This window comes from Lynx canadensis, chromosome E2, assembly GCF_007474595.2.
Source record: "Lynx canadensis isolate LIC74 chromosome E2, mLynCan4.pri.v2, whole genome shotgun sequence".
Classification (NCBI taxonomy): domain Eukaryota; kingdom Metazoa; phylum Chordata; class Mammalia; order Carnivora; family Felidae; genus Lynx; species Lynx canadensis.
In genome coordinates this window covers 17,173,556-17,188,111 of record NC_044317.1, presented here as the reverse complement: position 1 = coordinate 17,188,111, position 14,556 = coordinate 17,173,556, and the positions used below count along the sequence as shown (strand labels likewise).

Here is a 14,556-nt window from a genome sequence, read left to right as displayed (position 1 = left end):
GTCTCCCTCTGACTGAAGTTTTATACATTTCCAATTAGTCTAGTATCATTCTGTTTCAGATATGCATATCTGTAACAAGTGGTGTCTTAAGAACTGAGAGTTCTAAGGGTGTCTGGCTGGCTCAGTCAGTAGAGCGTGTGACTCTTGATCTCAGGGTCATGAGTTCAAACCCCATGTTGGGCGTGGAGCCTACTTAAAAAAAAAGGGGGGGCAGTGCCTGGATGGCTCAATCATCTGAGCGTTTGACTCTTGATTTCGGCACAGGTCATGATTTCATGGTCCTGGGATCACGCAGGCTTTGCGCTGGGCATGGAGCCTGCTTGGGATTCTCTCTCTCTCCCTCTGCCCCTCCCCCACTTGCACATGCTCTCTCTTAAAAAAAAAAAAAAAAGAGAAAAAGAAAAAAAAAGAACAAAGTTTTGTCCCCCGCCCCCCCCAACAGTAGGTTATTTTTCCAGTTATCTGGAATACAAAATAAAGGACCCCAGGCCAGGCTCAAGTATCCTGACACTTGCTCCCTGAATATTCCAAACTATCTGCTTTACAGATAATTTCACATCTGCCAAATGACTGCTAGGACACCTAACACTAGTCTAATATGGGCCTGGCAGATCTACTGTTATGAGCTAAGATATTTTCTTTCTTTCTTTCTTTTCAAGATTTTACTTTTAACTAATTTCTACACTCAACATGGGGCTTGAACTCACAGCCCCAAGATCAAGAGTCATGTGCTCTATTGACTGAATCAGCCAGCCTCCCTGAGCTAAGATATTCTCAGATGTTGGTGATTTAAAAACAATTTTTTTTTCAACGTTTATTTATTTTTGGGACAGAGAGAGACAGAGCATGAACGGGGGAGGGGCAGAGAGAGAGGGAGACACAGAATCGGAAACAGGCTCCAGGCTCTGAGCCATCAGCCCAGAGCCTGACGCGGGGCTCGAACTCCTGGACCGCGAGATCGTGACCTGGCTGAAGTCGGACGCTTAACCGACTGCGCCACCCAGGCGCCCCATAAAACCAAAATCAAACCAAAACAAAACCCTCTCACTCAGTTTTCCAATATCACAGGCCACCCTATAGGACACACTAGGTTCTTATTCTTCCACATGCTGTCCTGAGCCTCACTGCTGCCATTCTTTATGCTGATCACTTTGATCCAATTAAAGAACGTCTTCATTTAGTTTATGCCTTATCATACTTCTCATCACACCTTTCTTCTCCAGTTATTCCTTCCTCCTCTTAACAACCCTATTATACTGGATCTACCAAACCACTCTTGCTCCCGAACTGAACTCAAATTTCATCTCCTTTGGGAGCCACCACTCATTTCAAGTGTTCCCCTACTTTAACCACAACAGATTAATCACATGTAGGAGGTATAAATGGAAGGTGAAGGAAACCAGGTACGTTCCATGTACCTCTGTCAGAATCTCCGCTTCTGTATATTTAAGGCATTTAATTAAGGAAGACAGTGCATATAAATCAAAAGTCTTTTACACACATTTACTCTTTTCACTTCTAAAAAGAGCTGTCCTTTTCTAATTGCCTGCACATCCTCAAGGCCACATCACAGTTACGGGAAGAGAAGGCCAAGCCCCACCGTGAGGAGGTAGGGCTCTGCGTCATCCAGGTGACTCTCCAGGAAGCGCAGCATCTTCTGCTGGAAGGTCTCATAGGAAAAGTTCTGGATAACAGGGTGGGCCAAGTTCTTCTCACGGATAATGTTCAGGAGATCATTTCTCAGCTTCTACACAAAGGACCGATATTTGCAACATAAGAAAGGAGAACTCTAGTAAAAATTCAGTGATGGTGAGTTGAGACAACACTATCGACTTTCAAATGCTGTCAATGGCCATCAGTGTTCATATATAGGAAGGGGAGCCTACCACAAAGAACAGGGCAATAAATTATGGATCAGCCATAATGGGTTAGTATGTAGCTATAAAAAAATACGAAGAACTTAGGATCTAAAGTACCTTTACACATTTACATAAAGATTTTTAAACTTAAGGAAAAAAAGGATGAAGAAGCTCCTTACGTGCTAATATAGAATGACCTTCAAAATATATTAAGTGAAAAAAGCAATTTACAAAATGCTCAAATTAGTGTGTACAATATGCTCAGAGGTATATATGGGAAGAGCAGGAAAAATGGATATATGTATGTATCTCTGTATACACACACATAGGCTTGTTTGCTTGCATATGCATAGGCTAGACTATCTCTGAAAGGATAAAAGAAAAAAAAAAACACTGGTTGTCTATGAGGAGATGAATGAGGTGGCTAAGTCAAGAGATAAGAGAATTTTCACTAAGCTCTTTTGTTGTACTTTTTGAATTTTATTATGTACATGTATTACCTTTTCAAAAACTAAAATTTAGATTTACAAAGGAAAGAAAAAAAAAAGAGCAGGGCACCAACAGAGCTTTTGACACCAGAAAATAGAGGAGTTAAGTCCTCACCAAGGCTGGTTCTCAAGTCTGCAGAATCAGCATTTATGTAAATAAAGTTAGGAGCGTTACCCGAAGTTGATAGCTTAATACCTGGTGCTGATCACTTAAATAAAGTTCTGCCACAAACCAGACAGAAATGGGCAAGAAAATAATTTAGGTAAATTTGTACAATACAAAATAAATTTTGAAAAGTCAATCTCACAATGTTTTTATCCCGTATATAAAAGACAACATGCTAAGGATGCCAAATATTTAAATTACATTCCTGACAAAGAACCCTTTCCCTGTTTCCCCACAAAAAACAATGAGATGGATTTAAGTCAGGGAAGCAAAAGTATATCAAATTTACCTGAGTTGTGGGGTCCTTGGACATATGTTTTTTCAAAATTTTTGAAGCCTTTTCAAATTCTTTGTTTTTGATACAAATAATGACAGCCTACAAAAGGGGGAAAAAAACCTTTTTTTTTTTAACTGTTGTAATAATGACAGGAGTAATCAGAAAATCAGGTACTAAAATAAACTACTAAAAAGTAAAAGTGAGCCTTATTTACCCAAGAAATTTTTCACAATCTATCAAATTCCTGTACTTAAAAACTAACAGTCACTGCTCAGGCATTATGAACAACTGTAAGCACTCTTCTTTCATCGTGTAGGGTAGTAGATTTTCAACATTACACTGGATTTTTAAAAAATAGCTGATAAAGCAAAATCTGATCCTCTGGATTACAGACCATTTACCCAAATTGAATAGGGCCTCCCAAGGAAAAGCAAAATGGACAGGAGTCATTCCAGGTCCCCAGAACAATTGGATCTGTTCTTTTTGGACGCAAAGCTTTGATATAATGATGGGGACAGAGTGGGGATGATAGACTGTTGGGGGGGGAAAGCCATTTGCTGACCATAGGGTTCGGCTCTCCATTCAGGAAAGGCCTGAGGCCATTTCTGTAGGAGAACCAACACAGCCTCTGACTACCGTAAAACCCCAGCTGGCAACTCCAGTTAAAAGTGTACAGGAAATTACTGAGATGAACAAATCCAATGCATCCACATGTAACACACAAAAGGGGCAAAATTCCCGGCAGAATGAAAAAGTCTCATCAGCTACAGAGAAAAAGAAGAGTCCTTTCATAAAGAAACCCCAAGAAAAGATATGCAGAGGTAAAATGACAGTGATCAAAAATTTTTAGGGATTTTTTTTTTAGATTTTATTTTTTAAGTAATCTTTACACCCAATGTGGGCTCAAATTCACAACCCCGAGATCAAAAGTCACATGCTCCACTGACTGAGCCAGCCAGGCACCCCAAGGGATATTTAAAAATATATGTGTACATTTTTTTTTTTTTTAATTAGAAAAGCCAGGGGAAAGTTGGGAGCATTTGGAGTTATCTTACAGAATAAAGTAACTACTCTAAATCCTGTGTCAAAGAGAGGTATAAGAAACATATCACACACACACACACACACACACACACACACACACACACACGGTAAGGAAAACTCGTCCACAGATATTTTCAATCTTCATTTCAGAGAAAAACTGAAGGAGATACAGATGAAGAGAAGGAGGAATAGCAAGGGGATTTCAGTATTAATCTCTGGTGATTCTGTCCTCAGCATACAAAGGAACTGTATACATATACATATACTATATACATACAAATTCAAATGCTCTTGAATAGCAGGCACAACCATATATAAATTCTTGCTGCCCAAGGAAGGTACAAAGTAGGTCTTTTCATTTTAGTCATGACCACATTTGCTTTTACAACATTTTCCGCAGAATAACTATACTTATACTGAACTTTCTTGAAGAATTCAGAGGTTTTACTTTGTATAAAATCATTTAGATCCTATCATGTTTTTAAATTTTATTTAACATGCATACGGTAAAATGAACTTTTTGGGGGGTGTAGTGTTCTTAATTTAAAAACACCTACTGAATCCTGTAACGACCACAGAGGACACAAAAACCATGGATCCAAAAACCTCCCTTGTGCTACTTTTCTAGTCACCCCTCCCCATCCCTGACCCCTGGCAACCAATGATCTTCTCAGTTTCATCTTTTCAAGAATGTCATAAATGGGTCGGGGGTGGGCTAGATGGGTGATGGGTATTAAAATGGGCACTCGTGATGAGCACTGGATGTTGTATGTAAGTGATGAATCAATGAATTCTACTGAAACCAATATTGTCTGGTATGTTAACTAAAATTTAATTTTAAAAAAAAGGTCATATAAATCGACTCATACAGTATGTGGCACTTATTTTTTAGAGGCTGTAGCCCTGAGACTGGCTTCTTTCCCTCTGTATAAATGCCTGAGATCCATCTATGTTGTTATAACATCTATATAGTTTTTTTCTTTCTTATGGCTGAGTAGTATTCCATTGTATGAATTTATTGTAGTCCTCCCTCCCCTTTCCTCTACATACTTACCTATGATAAGGTCTAATTTATAAATTAGGCACAGTAAGAGATTAACAACAATAAATGAGAACTGTAACAATATACTATAGTAAAAGTTATGTGAATGTGGTCTCTCAAAATATCTTATTGTACTGTATTCACCCTTCTTGTGATGTGAAATGGTAAGATGCCTATGTGAGGACATGAAATGAGGTGAATGATGTAAATATCAAGACTTAGCCGTAGGCTACTACTGGCCTTCTGCCTTTTGACTATGTCAGGAGGATCATCTGCTTCCCAACCACAGTTGCCTGTGGGTAACGGAACTGCAGAAAGTGAAACTATGGATGCGGGTGGGGGGGGCTACTGTACTACATTTTGTTTATCCATTCATCCGCTGAAGGATATTTGGGTTGTCTGCAAATTTTGGTGATTATGAATAGATGCTAAAACCTTCATGTACAAGTTTTGGGGTAAACATAACATTTCTCTAAAGTAAATAACCACAAGTGGGATTGCTGGGTCATACAGAAAATGTATGTTTAACTTTATATGAGAAATGGCTAAACTATTTTCCTGAGTGGGTATACCATTCTGCACTCCCGTTGGCAATGTGTGAGAGTTCCAGTTGCTCCACATCATTAGTGTATTTTTTGAAGTTGAGCTATTCTAATAGTATGTCCTGTATTCACTGATTTTAATTGGTATTTCTCTATTGACTAAATGATGTTGAACATCTTTTCATGTGTTTATGTGCCATTTGTACATTCTCTTTGAGGAGACTTTTGCCCATTTTTTAAATGGTGCTTTTTTTTTTTTTTTGAGGCTTCTTTATATATTTTGAACACATGTCCTTTGTCAGATAGTGATTTGTAAATATTCCAGTCTATGGCTTGTCTTCATTCTCTTAAGTGTTTTGCTCGGAAAAAAAGTTTTAAATTCTTGTTAAGTCCAATTTACCAGTATTTCCTCTTATCAAAATTTCCTCTTAGCCCTGTGTTGGGCTCTGCACTTACAGCACAGAGCCTGCTTGGGATTCTCTTTCATTCTCTCTCTCTACCCCTCCCCCACTTGCACGGGTGCTCTCTCAAAATAAAGTTAAAAAAAAAATTTTTTTTAATGTTTATTTATTTTGAGAGACAGAGTGCGAATAGGGGAGGGGCAGAGAGAGAGGGAGACACAAGAATCCCAAGCAGGCTCCAGGCTCCGAGCTGTCAGCACAGAGCCCAACATGGGGCTCGAACCCACGAACCATGAGATTATGACCTGAGCTGAAGTCAGACACTTAACCAGCTGAGCCACCCAGGTGCCCCAAAATAAATATAGTTAAAAAAAAATTCCTCTTATGTATCATGCTCAGTGTCATAGCTAAGAATTTTTGTCTGAGTCCAGGACATAAAGATTTTCTTTCATGTTCTCCTCTAAGTTTTACAGCTTTACATTTTGCATTTATTTTAATTTTTTTATTTTGAGAGAGAGAGTGTATGCACATGAGTGGGGGAGAGGGGCAGAGGTTGAGAGTGAGAGAATCTTAAATAGGCTCTGCGCTCAGCACAGCTGGGCTCAATCCCAGGACCCGGGGATCCTGACCTGAGCTGAAATCAAGAGTTGGTTGCTCAACTGACTGAACTACCCAGGTACCTACATTTTACATTTAGATTATTTTGAATTAATTTTTGTAAGTTTTAGGTCAAGGTTCACTTTTTGCATGTGGACATCCAGCTGTTTCGTATCATTTGTTGAAGACTAGCCTTTTCCGTTGAATACCTTTTCCATTGCATTTCTTTCAAATTTTTGTCAAAAATGAAGGTCATATTTGTGTAGGCCTATTTCTGGACTCTTGTTCCATTAACCTATGTTTATAGTCCTGAGCAGCTTTATAGTAAGTCTTAAAATTGTGTAGTGAGTCCTCCACTTTGTTCTTCTTTTACAAAATTGTTTTGGTTATTTAGTACTATAGTCATTGGGGTCTTCATTCCATTGCCTGGAGAGAACTGACCTCTTAACTATATTGTCTTCCAGTCCATGAACGTGGTGTGCCTTTCTATGTATTAGGTCTTGATTTCTCTCATTAGCATTTTGTGTTTTTCCACATAAAGATCCTACCCATGTTTTACTAGACATATACTTAAGTATTTATTTTTCTTCTTTTTGGGAGCTATTATAAATGGCACTGTTTTGATAATTTCAAGTCATTCACTGCTAATATATACTGGACATATGAATAATTTTTGTATGTTGATTTTATATCCTCCAATCTTGCTATACTTACTTACAGACTTTTTAGTATATTGTATGGGATTTTCTATATAGACAGTCATACCATCTGCAAATAGGGACAGTTTTTTTCCTTCCTTTCCAGTCTGTTGTCTTTTATTTCTTTTTCTTGACTTACTGCACTGACTAGGTCTTCCAGTATAACATGGAATGGAAACAGTGAGAATGGACATCCTTGCCTTGTTTTGGATTATAAGCACAAAGCATTCTATCCTCCACCATCTAGGATGATGTTAGCTATAGGTTTTCCGTAGATGTCTTTTATCAGGTTGAGAAAGTTCTATTCCTAGTTTGCTGAGTGTTCTTATCAGGAACTAATGAATTTTGTTAAATGCCTTTTCTGCATCAATTGAAAGATCATATGTTTTATTCTTTTTTAGACTAATAGAGTGGAGTACACTGATTGATTTTCAAGTTTCAAACCAGCCTTGCATTCCTGGGGTTTAGTTTCCCCACTGTGCTATACACTGCATCTGCATCCACAGCAAGCAGCAGGATAGACAGTAAAGAAGCAGTGGAATTTGCTCTGCATTCTAGGGATTACAGCTCCACTGCTAAAAGAGAAAGGGTTCTCTTCCTTCAGTTTTAGGTGCCAGCCCTGCTGCCAGTGTCATCACTGGGCCACTGCTGCCACCAGTGCAGTATTGCCTGGGTGCTGGGGCAGGAGAGAAGGGAGAAAAAAAAGCCTGGGATTTTTCCCACCCTCCCTGACCCTCAGGAGATCTCTTTCTTGCTCCTCAGGCCAGAGATTGGAGTTCTTTCTCTTCCCACCTAGAGTGCACTTCTAGGTTTCGGGAGCCTTCAAGTCCAGGCTAGGTGGTAACAGAGAAGGAAAAAGTGGTCAGCTACTCATCACCAGTTGGTGGACCTTCAAATTCTCGTCTTCTTCCCCACCTGCTTACTATCATTTACATTTTTGAATTGTCAGATAGGTGCTCCACACAATCTGTCCAGGACTTAGACTTGCATTAAGTAAGACAGAAGAGAATATGGTTACTCTGTCTTTTCCAGAATTAGAACCAGGTCCTACTATATTTACTTTGTAAAATAAGAAAGGAAATGTGAATGCTTTCAAAATCTAAATTAAAAGTCTGCCTCCAACATTTGTGCTATGAGCTTATCTTTTAAATCTATTTTTAATTTCCTGGAAAGTTTTTTGTTTGTTTGTTTTAAAGAAATGAACTCTTGCTTTTTCGCTTGAAAGTTTTCAGAAAGCAGTATAATTTCTTTGCTTATGTATATATCTCTAAGGTTCTTAGGGTGTAAGCAATAGCAATGGTCTCTGGCTAACTTAAATAAAAAGGAAATTCCAAGCACAGATTTTCAATACAGGCAAGATGAGTTTATATTGGGCAACAGCCGGGGGGGGGGGGGGGGGGCAGTAAATCGCAGAAGGCACATAGAAAGAGAAAACCAAAACTCACAGAAGGGAAGAAAGGCTAAAGAAAAAAACTCAGAAAGAACCCAGGCTGTTGTGGGAAACAGGAATACTCAAAAAGCTCTGACAAAGCTTTTTATTTCAAAAATTAAGGTACTTAAAGAGTGTGTTTTATGCACCCAGCACCCCCCCCCGCAATTGGGTAAGGCCTCAAAAAGTGCTGTTACCAAAGGTGCAGGGGAGAATGATACACAGCAAAAAGCAACAAATAAATGCTTTCCCAATAATATACCATACATGTTACTCTCTGCTGTTCTCCACAGAAACCTGAGGAATCTTTCAGTTATGAAGAGAAAACCAATTTAGCCTCAATACTATTAACAGCTTACAGAAGCAGTTCTCAAACTTTTTAGTCTCAGGATTCCTTTATACGTTTTGTTGTTTTAATCTTTATTTATTTTGAGAGAGAGACAGAGTGTGAGCAGGGGAGGAGCCAAGAGAGAGGGAGACAGAATCCGAAGCAGACTCCAGGCCCTGAGCTGTCATCACAGAGCCTGACGCAGGGCTTGAACTCACAAACCGTGAGATCATGGCCTGAACCAAAGTCGGACATTTAACCGACTGAGCCACCCAGGCGCCCCAGGATTCCTTTATACTTTTAAATGTTAATGAGGACCCCAAAGAACTTGTTTTTGTGGGTTATAGAAATATATTAGAAATATATTACAAATATAAAACAAAAATTTTAAATATTATTAATTCATTAAAAACAACAAACTCATTGCAGGTTAATATAAATATCTTTATGAAAAATTACTGTATTTTCTAAGATAAAAGTCTAATGAGAAAGCTGGCCTTGTTTTACATTTTGGCAAATCTCCTTAATATCTGGCTTAATAGAAGAAAGTTGGATTCTCATATCTGCTTCTGCATTCATATTGATGTGATGTGTTGTTTTGGTTAAAATATACTAAAAAACTCCATCCTCACATAGATATGAAGTTGGAAAAGGGAGGAGTATTTTTAACAGACCTTTGAGACAATTGTGGATATTCTTCTTTGATTCTACACCAAACTTGGGCAAGTGAACCTTTCATCATCTGTTACATTAAAATCTGTTAGTCTATCTTGCATTTTAAATGGATCTTTTACCCATGAATGATTTTATAATATATTTCATTGGCCATTTGGAAAATATTTATTTACTGAATTATGTAGATCTTCCAAATGTTGACACATTCATTAAAAATACCTCGAAAATAACCGATATTAATAATCACCATCAATCTTATCAGAAAAATCTAAGAATTGGGAAACTGTCAGGCACATCAATACCAGTTTTCCAGAATTTTAATTTTTACTTGAAAGTGTCAGTTTTTATCAATGGCAACAAATACTATCAGTGTTTTCTCTGAAGTGACAAATTCCCTTTGCTCTTTTACAAGAAAATGACTGCCAAATGCCCACACCTAAAGAGCCAAAATGTGTCAGTTCTTTTCAGTTAAAAAAAAGAAAGGTGTTCGTTCCATTAAAAAAGTGCTAGATCAGCATGCAACTCAAACAGTCACACAAGTGATTTCCTGAAGCCAACCATCAAGTTTTGGTATATGGCAGAAAAGCTTCGAGCAAACTTCCTACTTTGTCACGCAAAATACTGAAAAGATCTTTGCTCAAGGGTCTAGATTTAATAAAATTAATAATTTTAGTGCTTTATCAGTGATCTTCTAAATTGAAACTGGCTTTTATTTGTTATTTAAACTGCAAGAATGTGGCAATGAAGACTCCAATGGCTACTCTACAGGTTACCACCACCTTAGTCATGCCAAGATACCAGCAATTTTACCCATCACTGCTTTTACACCATTAGTACAGTCAATGCACAGAAAGTCAACTAATGTTTTGGCATTGTTTATGAAAATAGTTTTTTGATTCCTGAAGGGGTACCAAAGACCTGTAGAAATGCCTACATCATACAATGAAAAGTTCTAACTTAACAAATAACCTATTTGATAAACTTGAACAAAAATTTAATAGACATTTAAATGAATGTTGTGAAACTTTACAAAAAGCTGAAAATGCATCAAAAAGCTTCAATGAGCCTAGGTACTCCATGGCATTTTCCCAAAGATGACCATTAACAGATTCTAGGAATCTAAATGAAAAATTTTTAATAAGAAATTAGGAGGCAAGTGATACAGTATCACTGAATAAGAGTTCAAGGTAATTGTGGTAGCCAGCCTCTAAAATGCCCTGCAGTGATCCCCACACCCTGCACAGTCCCATTACACACTAATCCATAGTTGGTCTGGTCTGTGTGACCAACAGCATATGGCACAAGTGATGATACTTGTGAAATTAGGTTATAAAAGACTGCAGCTTGTGTCTTGGGCTCTTGTTCTCCTGGATCACTTGCTCTAAAGGAAGCAAGCCATCACACCGTAAACAGCCCTGCAGAGAGGCGAGGAGCTGAAGTCTCTACCTAACAACCAGCAAGGAAGTGAGTCCTGCTAACAACCAACCACGTGAGTGAGCATGAGAATAGATCCTTCAACCCCAGATGAGTCTTGAGATGATTGCAATCCTAGTGGACAGCCTGACTATAATCTCACGAGAGACCTCAAGCCAAAAGCACTCAGCTGAACCACTATCAGATTCCTGACTCTTGGAAAATGAGAGATCATATTAACTGTTTTAAGCTGCTAAATTTTGCGGTATTTGGTCCACAGCAATAACAGTTTAATACAGTGAGTATAACAAGAAATCTGGTACCTGATGGAAAATGGAAAAGAACAAGGTCAACATAAGAGTATGGTTGACAGTTTTAAGGTCATTTGCATTTCGCTAATAGATTTTTCCTAAGGAAGCCCCCAAATGTGATCTATAAACTTAAAAAAATAAATAAATAAATAAAACAAATATGCAGATGAAACCCACAAATACTCTTCCAGAAGAAGGGATAGAAATAAATCTATGTAGCTCTTGTGTTTTAAAGGAATTGCGCTTCTGAATCTGCTACCTAACTTAACAGGAATTACATGAATTATTTTGAACTGGTACCATTTCTTCCTTTTTTTTTTTTTTTTTTTAAAGATTTTATTTTTAAGTAATCTCTATACCCAACATGGGGCTTGAACTCACAACCCTGAGATCAAAAGTCTCATGCTCTACTGACTGAGCCAGCCAGGCACGCAATGGTGTACCATTTCTTCCCATTCAAAAGATCTTTAGCTATTCTGAAAGTAGGCAGAGATTTCTCCTCCTTTGCTAATATGTCTTCTCTGACACTGTCCCTCCATCACAAACTTGACTTACCTATACTAAAAATCTATTCTTGGAATTATTCCTCTTTGGAATTTGGATTCTCTGAGCATTCTCTCCAAAACCAAAAGTAGCTCCTTAATTGAATAAATATCTGTACCTCACACACACTAGTTGTCTTTTTTTAACAGGGTACCTAAGTACCCAGCACACAGCCAAAGGACAGAAAGTCTTCCTTGCTTAAGCAAAGTTTTATCTCCACACCCCTACCTGAGATCCTATGTTTTAAGGATCCTTTTCTTAACAGTTTCCTTACTTTCCACCACCAAGGCAATGCTCAGCTGTTAATTCTTCACTCCCCACCTCCACATCTGCTTCCACCACCACCCCCCCCCCCACCGCCCGCAGCCTTGGTTTTTTTCTGACTGGTTTCCACTGCCTGTTGTGTTTTAAGTAAGTTCTACTATCTGAAGCTAGCTGAGCCATGACACACACACTCATATTCCTAGATACCCCAGTAGCTTTTTCCTTGTTAAGAACACTGGCTATGTCAGCCTTCTACCATTACTGGTTTTCTAACTGGCTGATTATCCCAGCACCTTTGATTCTGTTTGTTCAAAGGCAATGTTCCTCTTCAGAGTCAGTCCCACATTTCTCAAGGCCCCAGTTATCCTCTTTGGTTTATTATAAACAAGGATGACCAAATCCTAGGCCTGTTACTTCTAGCCCTTTCACGATGCTCCTGAATGGTGTAATAACCTCCAAAATGTCAGTCTTCAATGCCAACCCATTTCCTTTGTATTGCCTCTTCTGCCAAGGCCACAAGGAAAGCAACCAAAATTACAAAAGAAGCGTACCTGCCATTAACACTTTCCAAGCCTGACCTGGGAAGGGGTCACCTGAAGAGATATAACATCTGTGTGTGTCTACATTTCAATATGTTCACTTGCTCTCTCCATCGTCACACAGAAAAGATAAGCATTGGTATGCTCAAAGACATCTGATTTTTGTCAAAAGAAAAAAAGAAATAAATACAGAGCCTTACAGCTTCCTTGACCAGTTTTCTACTGGATTCCACCACTGCCTCTGTCAGTGTAAATTCCGTTTTAATCATCTCCAGCACATTGATAGCTGATTCCAGTGGTGTGAGCTCAGCCTCCATATCAAAGGAACAGTCTAGGACAAAGAGCACAGTTTTCGCTTTAAGAGATTTTATAAGAAGCAGAAACAACATGTCCAAAATACATGTTTATCTGAAAAGACACATGTAAATATGGTAACATTTGCATTTAACTTGCTAACAGATTGGCTACAAGCTTACAAACATATTAAGAGTTCAAATTCAAGCCAATGAATTTGAAGTGACTATTTTTTAATTTTCAAGACAGGTAAAAATTTATTTTTTAACCCATGTATTTGCATCTCAAATTTCAGGGTACACACATCCTCCTCAGATACAAGCGACCAGAAACTGGAAACAGTTTTGCTAACAGCTCTCAAGTTCAATTAAAAAAAAAAAGTGCTTATACTCTGGAAAACATTCTACCGGGAAAAATTTGGCCATCTTAACATAACTCATTAGATCGCAGCAAAGTTGGGGCAAGCAAGAAACAGGTGGGAGGAAATAAAAAATAGAAAAGCAGACAAGAGAATCTTAACTGGAGAAAACTAAACCCAGGGAATAGACTCATTTTAGAAGGAAAAAGATCACCGTGATCGAGACATAGTAGTGCACCTTCACCCCGAATCCTTCAGTTCTGGACATAAGTTGGAAAATAACAACGTAACCCTAAATTAGTATGCCCTGAGAACACAAAAATTGCCATACCTAAATTTTCCCCTTCTTCGATGCGCGACAGGCACTGCATAACCCGCAGCAGCCGAGAAACGGTATGCTCCTTCCCCAAGGGCCTGACAAGCAGAGCTAGGAAAGAAGACATCGTTGGCTCGGCGACCCCCAGCCCCGACACCCGGGCCCCACAAATCCCCTTCCCCGGCCAGCCTCCTTCCCTAGGTCCGGCCCTCACCCTGCATGATGTCCCGGATCTGCCTGAAGTCCCCGTACCGGCTACCCCGAAAGGCCCGCAGCGCCTCGTGGAAGTAGAACTTGAGCACCCAGCGGTTGACCGCCTCCTCCAGCCGTGCCTCCCCCGCGCCCCGCTCCGCGGCGCCCCCCAGCCCCGGCTCCTGGCGCCCCCGCCGAGCGCGCCCGCTGCTGCGGGACGCCCGCCGGCCTGCCGCCCGCCCGCTGCCGTCGCTGCTCCCGCCTCCTCCCGCCATCGCGTCCGATCGCCGCGCGCCCTCCCCGCCTTCCCGGCCGGGCCGCTTCTTCGACTGTGACGCCTCCGGGTCACGCACAACGCCCGGGCCGGAAGCGGGGCTTGCCGTCCCGGCTCCCGCGGCCATGACACGGACTGCGTTCCTAGCCGCCCGCGGGCTTCTGGGAGGGAAAAGACTATGGATCGCTAACTCCCTCTCGGACCCCGTAGTTCCCAGTATGCAGGCCGCAATGACTGATGGGGCTTGGAGTCCAAGCCGTCCAGGAGGGTAAACCAACGCAGTTTGCGGTCAAGTATCAACTTTGCTCCTAAATGATGGAATACTATAAGATACTGGGACTGCGTATAAGATACTGAAAGATAAATACGTGCAGCTTATTTAGCACTTAAAATTGTGAAATGTAGCACACACTATGGAAATTTTATTAAATAGATTTACATTTTTTAACAATTTAAAGCAAAGGCCAGTGTAAACCCAATCGAGGTCAAGAATATGACCGGCACCC

The 14,556-nt window shown here is 39.8% G+C and overlaps 2 protein-coding genes and 1 non-coding gene across 3 annotated transcripts in view; 1 reads left to right on the top strand and 2 right to left on the bottom strand.

The window, feature by feature from the left end:
* NIP7 (nucleolar pre-rRNA processing protein NIP7) overlaps window positions 1-14,556 on the top strand; it is a 62,189-nt gene that overhangs the window by 22,745 nt on the left and 24,888 nt on the right. The gene's annotated exons all lie outside the window — the stretch shown is intronic.
* TERF2 (telomeric repeat binding factor 2) overlaps window positions 1-14,556 on the bottom strand; it is a 40,370-nt gene that overhangs the window by 10,784 nt on the left and 15,030 nt on the right. Inside the window, exons 2-6 of the mRNA XM_030298204.1 lie at window positions 13,799-14,185; window positions 13,600-13,695; window positions 12,817-12,947; window positions 2,803-2,889; window positions 1,601-1,747 (exon numbers count right to left, since the gene is read on the bottom strand). Coding sequence (XP_030154064.1) covers window positions 1,601-1,747; window positions 2,803-2,889; window positions 12,817-12,947; window positions 13,600-13,695; window positions 13,799-14,177 — 840 coding nt within the window. The 5' untranslated portion in view covers window positions 14,178-14,185. The remainder of the gene's footprint in view (window positions 1-1,600; window positions 1,748-2,802; window positions 2,890-12,816; window positions 12,948-13,599; window positions 13,696-13,798; window positions 14,186-14,556) is intronic.
* TRNAK-UUU lies at window positions 11,627-11,699 on the bottom strand. The gene has a single exon. It is a non-coding gene; the product is annotated as a tRNA-Lys (tRNA).